Source organism: Sinocyclocheilus rhinocerous, unplaced genomic scaffold, assembly GCF_001515625.1.
Source record: "Sinocyclocheilus rhinocerous isolate Xijiao unplaced genomic scaffold, SAMN03320098_v1.1 scaffold249, whole genome shotgun sequence".
NCBI lineage: Eukaryota > Metazoa > Chordata > Actinopteri > Cypriniformes > Cyprinidae > Sinocyclocheilus > Sinocyclocheilus rhinocerous.
This window is the reverse complement of record NW_015666483.1, coordinates 228114-244209: the sequence shown is the minus strand read 5'-3', so window position 1 is coordinate 244209 and position 16096 is coordinate 228114. Positions and strand designations below refer to the sequence as shown.

The 16096-nt window shown below is 42.2% G+C and overlaps 1 protein-coding gene across 1 annotated transcript in view; it reads left to right on the top strand.

Annotated features, from left to right (window-relative positions):
- LOC107732321 (delta-sarcoglycan-like) overlaps window positions 1-15675 on the top strand; it is a 24823-nt gene extending 9148 nt beyond the window's left edge. Inside the window, exon 2 of the mRNA XM_016543605.1 lies at window positions 15059-15675. Coding sequence (XP_016399091.1) covers window positions 15059-15343 — 285 coding nt within the window. The 3' untranslated portion in view covers window positions 15344-15675. The remainder of the gene's footprint in view (window positions 1-15058) is intronic.
- The last annotated feature ends 421 nt before the right edge of the window (window positions 15676-16096 follow it).

The window sequence follows — 16096 nt, the reverse complement described above, 5'->3', positions numbered from 1 at the left end:
AAGCAACACTCCTTGTCGAGTGTGCTCTCAACCCAAGGGGGCAAGGTACGCCTTGGGTTTGATATGCCAAGACGATGGCATCCACTATCCAGTGGGCCAACCTCTGCTTGGAGACAGCCTTTCCCTTCTGCAGGCCTCCATAACAGATGAAGAGCTGCTCTGAGGTCCTAAAGCTCTGCGTACCATCCACGTATATGCGTAAAGTGCGAACGGGACAGAGCAAAGCTAGGGCTGGGTCTGCCTCCTCCGATGGCAGCGCATGTAGGTTCACCACCTGAACCCTGAAAGGCATGGTGGGAACCTTGGGCACATATCCGGGCTGGGGTCTCAGGATAATGTGAGAGTTAGCTGACCCAAATTCCAGGCACGATTCGTTGACCGAAAATGCATGCAGGTCCCCTACCTTCTTGATAGAAGCCAGCGCAGTTAAGAGCACTGTCTTTATCGACAGAGTTCTCAGCTCTGCAGACTGCAACGGCTCAAAAGGGGCCCTCTGCAATGCCATAAGCACCAGAGGGAGATCCCAAGATGGTACGGGGTTAGGGCGAGGTGGATTTAGTCTCCTCATGCCCCTCAGGAACCTGATGATCAGGTTGTGCCTCCCCAAAGACTCACCGTCTACAGAATCGTGATGTGCGGCAATTGCGGCAACATACACTTTTAGGGTGGAGGGAGACAGCCTTCGCTCCAAACCCTCCTGGAGGAAGGAAAGCACAGCTCTGATCGGGCATCTCCGGGGGTATTCCCGGTTAGAAGAGCACCATTCCATGTACAGGTTCCACTTCAAAGTATAGGCACACCTCGTAGAGGGTGCTCTTGCCGAAGTGATGGTGTCTACTACCACCTGGGGTAAATCACCTAGGACCTCCGCGTACCGTCTAGGTACCACACGTGGAGCTTCCACAGATCTGGACGCAGGTGCCAGAGGGTGCCCCGTCTCTGATACAAGTAGATATTTCCTCAGAGGAATGCACCAGGGAGGGGCTGTCGTGAGGAGCATCAGTTCTGAAAACCAGGTCCGGCTGGGCCAGTAAGGCGCAACTAGCAGGACCTGCTCCTGTCTTCCCTGACTATGCACAGTGTCTGTGCAAGTAGGCTCACTGGGGGAAACGCATACTTGCATAGGCCCCGGGGCCAGCTGTGTGCCAGTGCAGCCGTGCCGAGGGTCCCCCCGGTCAAGGAATAGAACAGCTGGCAATGGAACGTGTCTGGATAGGCAAACAGGTCTACCTGTACGGCTCCGAAGTGTCTCCATATCAGCTGGATCGCCCGGGGATGGAGTCTCCATTCTCCCGGAAGTGCATTCTGCCGTGAAAGCTCGTCGGCTGCACGATTGAGCAGGCCCGGAATGTAAATGGCACGAAGCGACCTCAGATGCTTCTGACTCCATAGGAGGAGATGGCGGGCAAGTTGCGACATATGACGGGAGCGTAGACCACCCTGGTGGCTGATGTATGCAACGGTCGCAGTGTTGTCCGTACGGACCAGTATGTGCTTGCCTTGTAGCAGCGTTTTGAAGCGGCCCAGCGCATGACGTACTGTAAGCAACTCGAGGCAATTGATGTGCCAATGCAGATGGGGGCCCATCCACAACCCCGAAACGGCATGCCCATTGTACATGGCACCCCAGCCCGTAGTGGAGGCATCCATGAACACAACAGCATGCCTGGACACCTACACTAGGGGAACTCCTGACCGAAGAAATGCAGGGTCCGACCACGGGCTGAAAGCTTGGTGACAGGCCGGAGTGATCGTTACTCGGTGCGTGCCACGTTGCCACGCCCATCTCGGGACTCGGCCGTGCGAGTAACCCACTGCCTTTCTTGGGTACAATGAATAAGGGCTGTAAAACCCCGACCTCATATCGGCTGGAGGGACCAGCTCTATCGTGTCCTTCGCCAGCAGGACTGCGATTTCTGCCCGTAAGACAGGAGCATTGCAGGTCAGTACGGAGGTGAATTGGATGCCCCTGAACTTGGGGGGACGCCGGGCGAACTGAATCGCATAGCCGAGTCCGATGGTCCGAATGAGCTAGCGAGACGGCTAGCCAGGCTCCCAGAAACCATACAAGCAGGACCAGAGGAACCACAGACGTACCCACGGTGGGGAAGCGTGGTGGAGGACAGGGACCCGACTCATAAGGCATAGCGTCCCGAAGTGGGGTCTGGGTGTGCGGTGCAACACCTACCTGGCTCCACGATTGGGCAGGAGGCGCGGAGAAGGCTCCTTGAACCGGGCCCTGCTGCCCGCTGGCGATAGTAGAGGGGGATGAGGATGGCCAGGCATAGCGTGACTCAACGTCATCCACGCCCTCTTGGAACCCAGAGATAGTGGAAACTTTTTTTTTTGGGTACCGCTGGCTGAAAGGCCAAGAAAACAAAAGATTTTCACCCGGCCCTCCTCCGGGGGAGGGAGTGGTGCTGTCCCCTCCATTCCTGGGTTGCCCGTCTCGGGGCCGCTTGCATTTACGCTTGCCACATAGTTTGGCAGGGGCCTGGCCGGGCGGTGCCGCACCCCTGCGGCCAGCTCCCCACTGTGGCCTCGGTGGACGCTGCTGCTGAGGCTGAGCAGGGGCGGAGGAAGCCACGGGGTGCGCCCTCAGCGACGAGCAGGCGGAGCAGCTGCAGCCAGCGGTGGGGTGAAAGCAGCAGCGGGCCGCCGGGGCAGGATGTGCTTAATAGCCTCCATCTGCTTGACAAAGCTCTTGACTGCATCGGCGAATAGGCTGGCCTGGGAGATTTGAGAAAACGATATTTGTCGGTCTCCCGCATATCCGCCAGGTTCAGCCAGAGATGGCGTTCCTGGACCACCAACGTGGGCATCGTTGCACCCAGGCAGCGTGCAGTGACTTTCGTCACTCTCAGGGCGAGGTCCGTCGCTGTATGCAGCTCCTACATCAGCCCTGGGTCAGAACTACCCTCGTGCAACTCTTTTAGTGCCTTGGCCTGGTATACCTGCAGGAGTGACATAGTGTGCAGGGCGGAGGTAGCCTGTCCAGCGGCTCCGTAAGCCTTGGCGGTAAGAACGGACGAGAACTTACAGGCCTTGGATGGGAGATGCGGGTTACCCCTCCAGGGGGAAGCGCTCCTTGGACACAATTGCATCGCAACCGCGCGCTCCACAGGGGGGACCACCAAGTATCCCCTGGCTGCCCCGCCATCGAGGATAGTGAGGGAGGAGGCAGCAGATCGGTTTCTGGCAGAAAAAGGTGCCTTCCACAACCTAATCACCTCTTCATGCACTTCCAGGAAGAATGGCACTGGCATGGGGGGCTGAGAACCAGCACTGGCCGCCCCGAGATACCAATCATCTAACCTTGACGGTTCGGGACACAGTGGCTGTTGCCACTCGAGGCCGACCGCCTCGGCAGCCCGGCAAAGCATAGCTGTCAATTCTAGGTCAGGCTCGGGCAACGCTACTCTCACCGAAGGGGGCAGTGCAGCCGAGTCCTCATCCCCAGACTCCAGCTCACCCTCCAATGCCGCAATCGACATCTGGTCATCCGGAGGAGCACCGAATGAAATGGCTGGACCTCCATACGAGGAACCGACATGTTCACCCGGCAGCTCCACAGCTTGCGGCGTGCTAGAGAAGTGGGGGGCCCATGGAGGTTCACTCCATGGGTTTGCCCCCACTGTAACCCTCAGGTTACCCTGACTATTCACCGAAGTAGCCCTCCTCTGCAGAACAGGAGAGTGACTAAATCGGGGCATAGGTAAGGGGAATCCACCTCTTTTGATGTATTGGAGTCTCAGCCGCAATGCCGCGATGGTCATACCGCCACGATGACGGCATGACTCATCCACGAAGGCTGCCTCAGCGTGTTCAAGGCCCAAACACATAATGCAGCGATCGTGACTGTCATCTGGCGCCAGGTAATGACCGCATCCAGAAACACACAGGTGGAATAACATCTTTAACCTGTTAACCCCTACCTGGACGCCGGCGCACTGAACACTCTTTGTTTGCACGTGTCAATGTTTAAGAATAAATTCAATGAAATGGGACAAAATTAATCTAGACAAACTGTATATCAAGGTCTAAGCCTCAAGCATCGACGATAGATCGCTGTTTTTCAATGGAAAGCTTATAAGGAATGTATTTGCTATATTTGTGTTAGCAGTACACATCAGATTTGTCGTAATAACCAGTCACAAACGCATCAACTGCTGTAAATCCCGGTTTAGTTAGAAAGGTAAGGGTCCACTGAACAACATCCCATAGAGCACTTTTAGTCCAACGAAACAATAATGTTGTAATATGGATGGTTATTCCTTTGTTTACGTCTCATTTCTTCTGGGAGAGTTATTGTTTGTATCTGTTATGGAATAACTTGCGCTCAAAAACTGCATCTTGATAGTAAAAAGCAACATGGTTTTGTAGCATACAGTGTTACAAACAGAATGAGACCATCCACTAAAAAAAAAGTCAAAGATACACGGAATCTTGTTTATTTGAATTCTGGCGCTCTCTCGTGACGGCTCGTGACGCACGCTGTGATGCACTTGTCATCTGATGGGGGCGTAGCGATCGGCTTTTTACACAAATAATTCTTTTTTTTTCCTATTAAACATTTTTTGTGTATGTGTGCGTGTTTTGTGGGGAATGTGGCTGCATCTGTATGATTACCATCTGTATGACCGCACATCAGCGTGTGAACGTCTCATTTCTTCGGGGACAGTTATTGTTTGTATCCGTTATGGAATAACTTACGCTCAAAAAAACTACGTCTTGGTAGTAAAAAGCAACATGGTTTTGTAGCATACAGTGTCACAAACAGAATGAGACCACTAAAAAAAAGTCAAAGATACGCGGAATCTTGTTTATTTGAATTCTGGCGCTCTCTTGTGACGGCTCATGACGCACACTGTGACGCACCTGTCATCTGATGGGGGCGTAGCGATCGGCTTTTTACACAAATAATTCTTTTTTTTTCCTATTAAACATTTTTTGTGTATGTGTGCGTGTTTTGTGGGGAATGTGGCTGCATCTGTATGATTACCATCTGTATGACCGCACATCAGCGTGTGATTACTGACTGTATGACCAGCAATCAGTGTGAATGCTGTATGTCTGCTAATCACAGTATGTACTTGACATACAAAGCTAATTCTTTTTTCTTTTTATTACTCAAAAATTATTCTTATTGTATTTTTCTAGTGCTCAAATAAATCACTTATACGATATCTAAGATTCTGTCTATTATTTTATAATTGAAAAACTATGCAGTGGTATGTATAATGACTAAAATATTTTGTAGAACCCTTCAATACATTTGGTGGCTATTTTTCCTCAAACGGGGAGGGGGGGACTAGAAATAGTCTCAGAAAAATGGTTGCAGGAATCTAATTTTTCATGGTATCTTCTTCAAATTTGAAATATAAACACATGAGACATGTGACTTTCAACCCATTACTTTTCTGGATTGCTCCAGGACTGATTTCATGTATTTGTATATGAAATAAATAAAAAAAACATTCAGTGTGGTATAATTTTTCTCAAGGCACTTCAGTGTCTATAATTTTATCTTTTTGAGCATTATCAACTCTGGATGATGGATAGTAAAGCCGAAGGGGTCTTCTTTCCAAAAACACCAAAATTGTGTGTAGCACACTGTTGTCAGGAACGGTTATCATTTTACGTTAGGTAGGTCATTTTCAGCTGTGAGTCCCAAAATGGGGGGTGCAGGTTAACAGGTAAAAAAAAAAAGACAACATCACACCCGTGTCTTGCTCTTTTAGGGAAATTAGCTCTTTCAGAAGAGCTGAAGTGCACAGGGGAACCACCGCTGCAGTGCTGTCACACCAATACCAGCGTTGAAGAAGCCTCTTCCCCAGAGCACTCGTCAGAATACTCCTTCAGCCGAAAGGCAGAGCAGAACAATAGAACCGCTCAACTCCAAAGCGAAGAACTGAATATCCATTGCACCTGCTGCCTACTTATGCTCGTGCTGTGATGAGCAGCAGCTGGATGCAATTATCTCATGCCAATGTGCATTGGCTCGTTTAGTTTACATTCAAAGTAGATTGGTCTCTCAAAGCGAAATCCCAATTTGTCGGTCACCGACGTGACTCAGAGTGACCGACTGAAAGGGAACTGATATTACCTGTGGAGTGCAGCAACATTAGATAAAGTACCAGTTTACCTTAACAAACACAGTCTGGCTAATGAGCCATATTTACATTGAATGCTTTGCTAAAGTGCTCAAATTGTCAACAAATTCAATTGTCTGATAAAATTAAAACACTAAAAGATGCAGTTTGCATGAGTTTGCAAAAACATTGATGAGACGTTTGCCTTGCCTACCTGTGAATCATTAAAATAACAACCACATCTTCCGAACCCCCACAGTCATGGGTTCATTATACAACATGTGGGTCTGAAGTAAGGTTGTGAAAATGAAGAGTAAAGAGCAGTTAAACTGTGGAAAGGGTATGAAACAATATCCAAATGTTTGCCAAATATTTAAACATAATTTTAATTATAGGAAATACTAAATACCAACATATTTATGTTGCATAGTCAATTGACAAGATAACATCAATGTGTTTAAAGGGGTCATATGATGTAGCTAAAAAGAACATTATTTTGTGTATTTGGTGTAATGAAACGTGTTTATGCGGTTTAAGGTTAAAGGTGAAAGCCGATCCGGCGATCCACAGCGCGAAGTTGATGTATTTCCTCAGCGACCAGCACGGATCAGCTCTAGGCATGACGAAGTGGATATCATCCTCTTTTGGAAGGCCAAACAAAGTAGTCTTCACGACATGGTGGCGGCGGCAACAACAATACAACAGCAACAATAAAAGTTACGCCTTCTTTCTTTGCGTGAACATTTGGGTGGTGTTATGCAAATCTTCCCACATCGTGACGTTGACATGTGGGGGCGTGTTAGAATGAGCCGTTTTAGGTAGGCGTGATTTACTTTACAGATCTTCTTTATGCACCAAGAGCTTGTAACACTCCAAAGAGAAAGGAAAAGTTTAAATCGCATCATATGACCCCTTTAACTGAACATCTTTATCACTTAAACACTTATACCTAAAACATTAATTAAATTGCTTCGATTGGTTCTTCATTAGATGGTAGTTTTAGTAACACTTCAGATAAGGTCAAGACATTTCAAACAAAACAACTATTTTTGTGATATATTTATGATGTGTTAATGTAAAATAATATGTATATCTGTAGTAAAGCATTCGAGCTGTGAAACCTTTTCACTTCAGTTTACGGGTGTAGATTTTTATTTATTTATTTATTTTTAATACAATCTATTCAGCAGATATGCATTAAACTGATCAGAAGTGACTGTAAAAACTTCACAAAATATGTTTCAAATAAATGCTGCTAAATTATATTCATCCAAGAATCCTTAAAAAAAAATTATTATGGTTTAAACAAAAATATTAAGCAGCACAACCGTTCTCAACAGAATGATTTCTAAAGGATCATGTGACATTAAAGACTCGAATAATGGCTGCTGAAAATGTTGCCACTTACTTTGCCATTTACAGAAATTACATTTTATATATTTAACTTTCAAATAATGATATATTTTAAATTATAATGGAATGGATTTTTTGATATATTTTAAATTATAATGGAATGGATTTTTCCTTTTTTTTTTTTTTTTTACACTGTATTTTTGGCAGAACAAATGCAACCTTGGCTGCATTTAGCAAAGGATACTTTCAAAAACATTAAAACCTCTTACCAACCCAAATCTTTTAAACGGTAGTGTGAGTCTACAAAATATTTGGTTAGTTTATCTGTATATTTGGATTACCACATTTATCCCCATAGGCTTCTTGTACTTCTTGGTTATGATATTTTGGAGGAAACAAAGTCTTGCAGTCAATGTAAAACTGTGAAGGTGCTTAGGCACAATCACAATACTGTACAGATGACTGCCCAGAGGAAACAAGTGGCCTCAGAAGTCTCTATGACAAAATCTGTGTAATGCTAAATGTACAAACAAACAAATACACTTTGTGCTGGAGGAATGTTTAAAAGAACAAACTAAATGGTTAATGTATTAGCTTTTAGCTATAAGCAATGTAGAAAAACGGAATGGGTGAGTGTATAAGAGCACAGCTCTTGAAGGTGACAGCATGGGCCTGCAGCTCTTCCAGTGAGCTGCCAATAAGTGTAGGCACCAGGGAGGTAGGCTAAACTACAAGCAGGTGTTTCATATTCTGCAGCTTTCTGACAATCCTCTTTTTTAGAGCCAACAGTAAAGCATCATCCTTTCTAAAATTTCAAGCACTGCAACCTGCCAGATTCACAAAAAGAACAAAGGGTACATATGACATTTGTTATAAAAGCAGGATTTAGTCTTAAATCCTGAGCCTCCACACTCTACATTGAGCCTTGAAAACAACTGTTAGTGTAGAATTCAAGCTGTGCCCCGCAGATCTGTGCTTTGTGGTCTCAGCACATTTAAAAATTGCATGAATTCAAAATTTACCCATTTTGTATTTATTTATTTTTAATGCACGTTACTTGTCAATGATTAAAGTTTTCTCAATTAAGTAAGTTTAACTTATACATTATAAGTACAATCAATCAATCAATCATTTTTTTATTTAAATGTGACATAAATTATTAACTGAGTAAATTAATAAATGACAAATGGCACTGAACATAAATACATATAGAGGTAAAACAAAATAGAAACTCAAAATATATTTAATGAAGACCAAATCCATTGAAAAATCTTTACAGTCCATTATAATGCCTGTAAGTCCATTATGTGTGCTGAGTTGCAGTTTGCAGATGATAGGATTGTAGAATGTGACAGCATCTGAAATACACAACAGAGTTATAGACTTGCATGGTCTTTTCCATTTATGTTTAAACAATTTCTATGTTAATAAAGGCCAGTGTTAAAGGGAACAAGTGATATAAAGTTCTATTTTTTTTTCTTCTTGTGACTGGTTATGATTATGCATAAACCCAAGTAATAATAATAATAATAATAATAATAATAACTAACAATATGGATCAGAAATTCAACATCTCTGTTGCTTACTTAGTGGAGAAGAGAAGTATCCTTAACTGAACAGGGCTGGTCACATTTACATGTTCTGTTAAACTAAAAAGTGAAAAATACATGATCAGTAGGAAACGAGGTTACACTTTATTTCGATAGTCCACTTTAGACATTCTACTAACTATAAGTAACTTTGTAACGGCGTGTCAACTACATGTCAACAAATTCTAATTAATTTGCAACTACATGTCTACTAACTCTCAGAGTAGACTGTTAGGGTAGGTTTAGGGTTAGTAGAATAATTCGACATATACTTGCAAAGTGTCTGATAGTCAGTATGTTGTATATTGTTGACCCATCAAAATAAAGTGTTAGAAGATATTAAGCAGACAGTCTACTAATACTCTAATGACTGCTAGTTGACATGTAGTTGCAAAGTTACTTACTGTTAGTAAAATGTCTAAAGTGGACTATCGAAATAAAGTGTTACCGGAAACCAATAACAATTTAAAAGTTACATTTTATAGACATAAAAAAAAAAAAAAAAAGTCCTTTTGAAAGTGTGTGTAGTTGGGTGGTTGCAGAGTTGCCAACTATTTTCAATGGAAAATAGCTAAAGTCTGCTTGAGAAGTTGCTAAATGTTGCTAGTCTAGATGACATTATATGCTAATTTGCATATTCATTATGCCATTGTGTTGTATTTGCTCCTTTTTTATATCAATAGTTCTTAAACTTTAGCTTTACGTAATGTTCCTTTATTTTGTTACCAGTCCCTGTTACCATACAGACTAACATCTGTAGTGTTTGCCGCCGATAAGGGCAGGACGCTAACACTTCAGTTCACAGATGAGTAACTTGCCATCTCAGCCTCTCCCCGAGGAACCAGCAGTGTACTGTAGAGTGGTGCTTTCTTTTCACCTGACCTGTCCTTCATGCAACTCAATTACAGTTCTATGAGCCCAGGAATGACATTTGATTTTTAGTCAGATTTTTAGAAAGACATTTGATTTTTAGTCTTCTTTTAGGGTGTATTTAATTGCAGTTGAGAGAAACCTGGCTGTTGTTTTCAACTACACTTTGCATAAATAAAACTGAGCTTCCAGATAATTAAGAAATTGTTAGAATGAAATGTATTGATGTAATTTAGAAAATAGTTAAGACTGAACATTCAGCATGAAGGTTAAGATGAACTGAAAAAAACTAAATGAGAGTTTCTGCTGTTTGATCTATTATTATTATTATTATTATTATTATTATTGTTGTTGTTATTATTATTGGTTAATTCATACAAAGATTGTAATTCACCCCTTCAACTATAAGCATGTATTTAGTTTTCAATTAAAATTATATTTAAAATGTAATATTATATAAAAATGTCAGGATGATAAAACTGTGCTGATATAAATAAAAAAAATTATAATCAATGCATGAAAAAAAATATTTAAGTAGTTTGGCATAAACAAAATTGACAGAACTGACTTCTTAATATTAATAAGATGCAACTCAAGATGCAAAAACAAGTATCATAGAGCAGACCACGTCTCATAACTGTCTCAATGTCAGTAATAATTTCAGATAATTTGACCTTTTTGACAAGATAAATTTAGCTTTGAAAACTTAATTCATGAAAATTCATGATATTTGTAAAATTGTAAAATAATTCATAAAAAATAAAACAAAAATATTTGTAAAATCATGAATCTTATTAAGATCTGTACTCTCAATGTGGAAGGAATATGCTGTATAGTATCATTTGATAGTTATAACATATGACATTTTTAGAATAATTAAATTGATTTTTTTCTTGAAAATGGAATACAACTTTTTCAAACCTTGTGAAACCAACATACTGTAAATATAAAGAATACATTTCTTGGAACTTGTATTTTAAATGTAAAAAAAAATTATATTAAATGCTGCATTTTTTTCTATTAAAAAAAGATTTATCGTGATCACTTTTATACTGTATGTCACTGATTCATAAGCCAAATAATTTCTGTTAAAATACAGTAGTTTTACATTTACACCATACGGACAAAAGTATTGGGACACCCCCTTCTAATACTATAGTCTGTTACGGAGCGACTGAGACGAGAGGCATGCGGATCCATATGCAAAGCTTTATTAAAAGACAAGGTCAAAACAGGCAGTGGTCAACACCAGCAAACAGATATAGGCAGGGCAAGACGAAAGAGTAATCCATAAAACAGGCGTGGGTCAATCGACGGCAAACATAATCCAGAGGGCAAGGCAAATGGGTAATCCACAAACAGGCAATAGTCCAGGCGAGGTGCAAACAAAGTCCGAGAAGGGAATGCAAAGGGCAATCCTTCTGCAGAAGGTTCTGCAGCATATGCCACCACCTCTGGAGGATCTGGAGCAGGCACTGCCATTTCTGGAGGTTCTGCAGCCTCAGCCGCCACCTCTGGAGGATCTGGAGCAGGCACTGCCATTTCTGGAGGTTCTGCAGACTCAGCCGCCACCTCTGGAGGATCTGCAGTGGGCACCGCCATTCTGCAGCCTCAGCAGAGATCCTTCCACGGGTGTCGCTGACTCTGGAGTTTCAGTGGTAGTGTATGTAGCACAAACACACCATAAAGCAACCCCATATAGGAAATGCTGCAGATATGGGGATTACTTCTGGGACAGAAGGGTTTGAGAGCGCTGGTTTAGGGATACTAGCTACACGGGCTTACACCAGCGGTGGATCCTCCACGCTGGATGCCAGTCTGGGATACTGAAGAACTGACCTCGAAGATTTGGGTGCAACAGACAGGTCGTGACAAGACTCTGGAAGATCATCGATGACGTGACTTGACTCCGGGCGATCAGCAGTGATGTGAAGAGACTCTGGACAATCAACGGTGGCATAATGAGACTCTGGGTGATCAGCTGTGACATGACTTGACTCTGGACGATCATCGGTGACGTGACGAGACTCTGGACGATCAGCTGTGATGTGACAAGACTCTGGACGATCAGCGGTGACGTGACAAGACTCTGGATGATCAGCTGTAACGTGACGAGATTCTGGACGATCAGCGGTGACGTAACTTGACTCTGGAGATCAGCGGTGATGTGACGAGACTCTGGACGATCAGCTGTGACTTGACTTGACTCAAGAAGATCAGCTGTAACTTGTCTTGACTCAGGAAAATCAGCTGTGACTTGACTTGACTCAGGAAGATCGGCTGTAACTTGACCTGACTCAGAAAAATCGGCTGTGACTTGACTTGACAAAGGAAGATCGGCCGTGACTTGACTTGACTCAGGACTGGCAGCTGTGACTTGACAGAGCCTTGTTGTCACCGCCATCTTGCGAACAGGCCTCGCTGTCGCCGCCATTATGTGAGTGCGCTCTGGTGCGGCCGCCATTTCATGAGCGAGTCTAATCACTGGAGTAGCGATCAGTGTACTCGAATGTCCCAGAGCTTGCGGTACTTCGCAGCCGCCGAATTCCCGGCATGGAAGTGATGTCTCGTTCTTCCTCTGCAAAACCCAGAGCAAATAAAGAGCCAACACAAAACAGAGAATAATCTATAAACTGACTAAGGGATGAACGCGGTCCCTCACAAACAATTTTAGTCCTTAACGGCTGATTAACGCCCTCGCAGAAAAAGTCTATCAGTACACAGTCCGGCAGATCAGAGAAATATGCGAGATCTAAATACTCTTGGATATAGTCCTCGAGCGAACGCATACCCTGCTCGAGGGCTAATAACAGTCTTGCAGTGTCCATACCTGGTCAATGTCCATTTGAAAAGCTACTGGATCCTTGTGTGTCCGAGTATTCTGTTACAGAGCGACTGAGATGAGAGGCGTGCGGATCCATATGCAAAGCTTTATTAAAAGACAAGGTCAAAACAGGCAGTGGTCAACACCAGCAAACAGATATAGGCAGGGCAAGACGAAAGAGTAATCCATAAGACAGGCATGGGTCAATCGATGGCAAAAATAATCCAGAGGGCGAGGCAAACGGGTAATCCACAAACAGGCAATAGTCTAGGCAAGGTGCAAACAAAGTCCGAGAAGGCAATACAAAGGGTAATCCAAGGCAGGCAATGACTCCAGAACAGACAGAGATCAGACAAGACAAGGTAAACAGGCTAGGATCAAGACGCGGGTGAAAGCAGGCAGTGAACAAGACTAGACAAGACTTGACTCGAGAACTAGGACTAGTAACTGGCTCCGTAATGTATCTATCATTAACATAGTGACAAACACTAACAATACTCGCCGTTAAATGGTGGTTTGAGACTGATTGTTAAAGTGTGTGTGTGATTGGCTGCAGGTGAGTCCGTAATCAGTAAAATACAATGGGATCTGGGAAATGCAGTCTGGGGGGAGGTGTTGCAGTTCATGAAAAGAGTCATAGTGGTGATGGGTGACCTCTGGTGGTGAGTGAATGGAAGTCCATGGACCAAACTCGTGACATAGTCATTTTCATGAGTACAAATCTTAATGTTTAAGCATATAATGATATTCTAGGGAATTGTGTGCTTCTAATTTTATAGCAACAGTTTGGACAGGACCTTTTTCTATTCTAACATGACAATGTCTAAGTGTATAAATCAAGGTTCAAAAATAAATGATTGATTCAGTCAGTGTGGAAGAACTTGACTGGTCTGCAGAAGGCAAAGTCCCAGTCCCAGCTGAACACCTCTAGTGTGAATTTAAATGCAGACCTTGAGCCAAAAACTCATCAGATTTTATTACTAAAGTAGTCAAACCTGTTAATGAGAAGGGGGTTTCCCAATACTTTTGTCCATATAGTTTTTTTTTTCTTTTTTTTTGGAGCAAAGTCAACTGTGAGGAGTCTTCCTCCTGCTGGATACAGAAATGCACAACAATTTGCCTTTCCCCTGCAGAAGAGTATTAGCAAATGAATTATGTTGTTTTTCTTCATTGAATCCTATTAGTCAATCCACAACTTTACAATAAATCTTTGTCTTGGTAAATGGAGGCTCAGATACCCCATTCCTGCGCCGATACACTAAACATCAGAACAGCAGAGAGACATGTAATTTTTTAATGTGCATATTTTGATATTATCCAAATTTTGTTAAGAGGTGTTTATCCTTAATTCTGGAGGAGACAAACCCACCCCCTAACACTGTGAGTATGAAAGTAACCTTTGTTAGAACATGTAAAAATGCATTTTGAAGTTATTGTTCTTAAATTTTAAACATAATATGTGAATACCTCATGTAAGATGTTGAAACATGTGAAATTGGCAGCTTTTCTCTAGAGATGAAATGTAGGTACAGCAGTGGCCTCCTGGAATAATAATAATAATAATAATAATAATAATAATAATAATATATATATATATTACACATTTACATCTATTCATATTTACAATAAGACAGAGAGGATGCTAAAAAGGGCAAGGGTGCTCAAACATATTGCAGATGATCAAAATCCCAATGCCCAAATTCAATTGAAATCAGGGCCTATTTTAATAACAATAAGCTTGACATGCTGTGATTCCCTTTGAAGCGCTATTTTAACGTGCCAATTTGTAAAAAGTAAAACAAGAACATATTTTACTAACACACTGAATATGTGAGAGTACACATCCCAATATTTACTTTCAAAAGATATCTGTTTTTGTTGTTTTACTAAATGTATGTTGTTTTTCCAAGATAATGTTACACCAAATACACAAAATAATGATCTTTAAAAAGCATCATATCCTTTAACAAATATAATAAAATTATGAATTTATAAATACCATAATGTTTTGGGGATTTGCACCACATAACATTGTACAACCAATACTTTAACTTGTTTTTCTTGACTTGTCATCCAATTTCCTGTTTATTTCAGCATATTTCCTCATTTTGGTGGATTACATTACTTTATTGGTCAAAAAAAAAAGAAAAAAGAAAAAAAAAAGTGTATGTCGTTGTACAGTATGTACAATAATTGCATTCTTAATGTATTTTTTTAAATAAATATTATATTAGGACCAACAAGAGTCATTGATATCTAAATCAAGTTTTAAGGCCTCTGACAGAATCTTCAATTAACGTAATTAACATTTTATTTGTGTTTTCTTGCAGATGACCCAGGAACAGTGCCCTCAAAGAAACAATGTCCAGAATACTGAAAAACCACAAGTGTATAAAGTGGGGATCTATGGTTGGCGGAAACGTTGCCTTTACTTCTTTGTCCTACTCCTCATGATCCTCATAGTGGTCAACCTTGCTCTCACCATCTGGATCCTCAAAGTTATGAACTTCACTATAGTAAGTGCAGTCTTTTACTCTGGCCTTCATTACCACCTGCTGGGCATCGATTCTTTGACCGACTTAGAAGTGAGCAAAAATAACATGTCTCCATCGTAGTGATCTGCCAATTCTCTCTGTGCATTCTCTGAGCTTCAGCCAGGCAAACTACTGCTTTCATTTGCCTCTCAGTGGTCGATCTGTTCAGGTTTTCACACATAGCTTCAGTTTTTTTAGACCAGCTGCCTTCACTCAGTCCAATTGTTTACTGATCTTTTTAGCTTTTACCTACTGTGCTTTGGGTCTTGATTAATTGGATGTACAGCAGTGCCGGATCAAATGAGGGGCCATGGGGCAGAAATGTCACAGGACCCAAAACCCACCCATTGATGCAACACCCTCTATAAACATACTCTTGAAGCTTTCATGTAACATTTGTATGGTGATTTAGTACTTTGTAGAATCTACATCCTTAGAGGATTGGTACAGGGGGATGCAATCTCTGCAGAGGAACTGTGAGGAAATATGTTGCTGTCTGTTCATGTTTGCTAATAAGACACATTTAGAAAAAAGAAAAAAAAAGAAATTTTGCAAAAGATTGTTGTGAATATATAATGCTCTTTTTGTATTTGGAATGTATGAAAATAAATTACCTGAAATGTGGAGTGTGTGTATTTGAGGATGTTAACTGTGACAGGTTGATTGACAGGCCTGACAGGCCACAGTGGTCTCTGATATTATGCCCCCAAACTTCCCTGCTCTTCTGACACACACTCAAAGTAAGTAACAAAGACTGACAGAGTTGTCAGAAGCTTAGTGAGGGTGACGTTGACGTCAAGCGACCGTGGTGTAGTACATTTGTAGCCTACATTT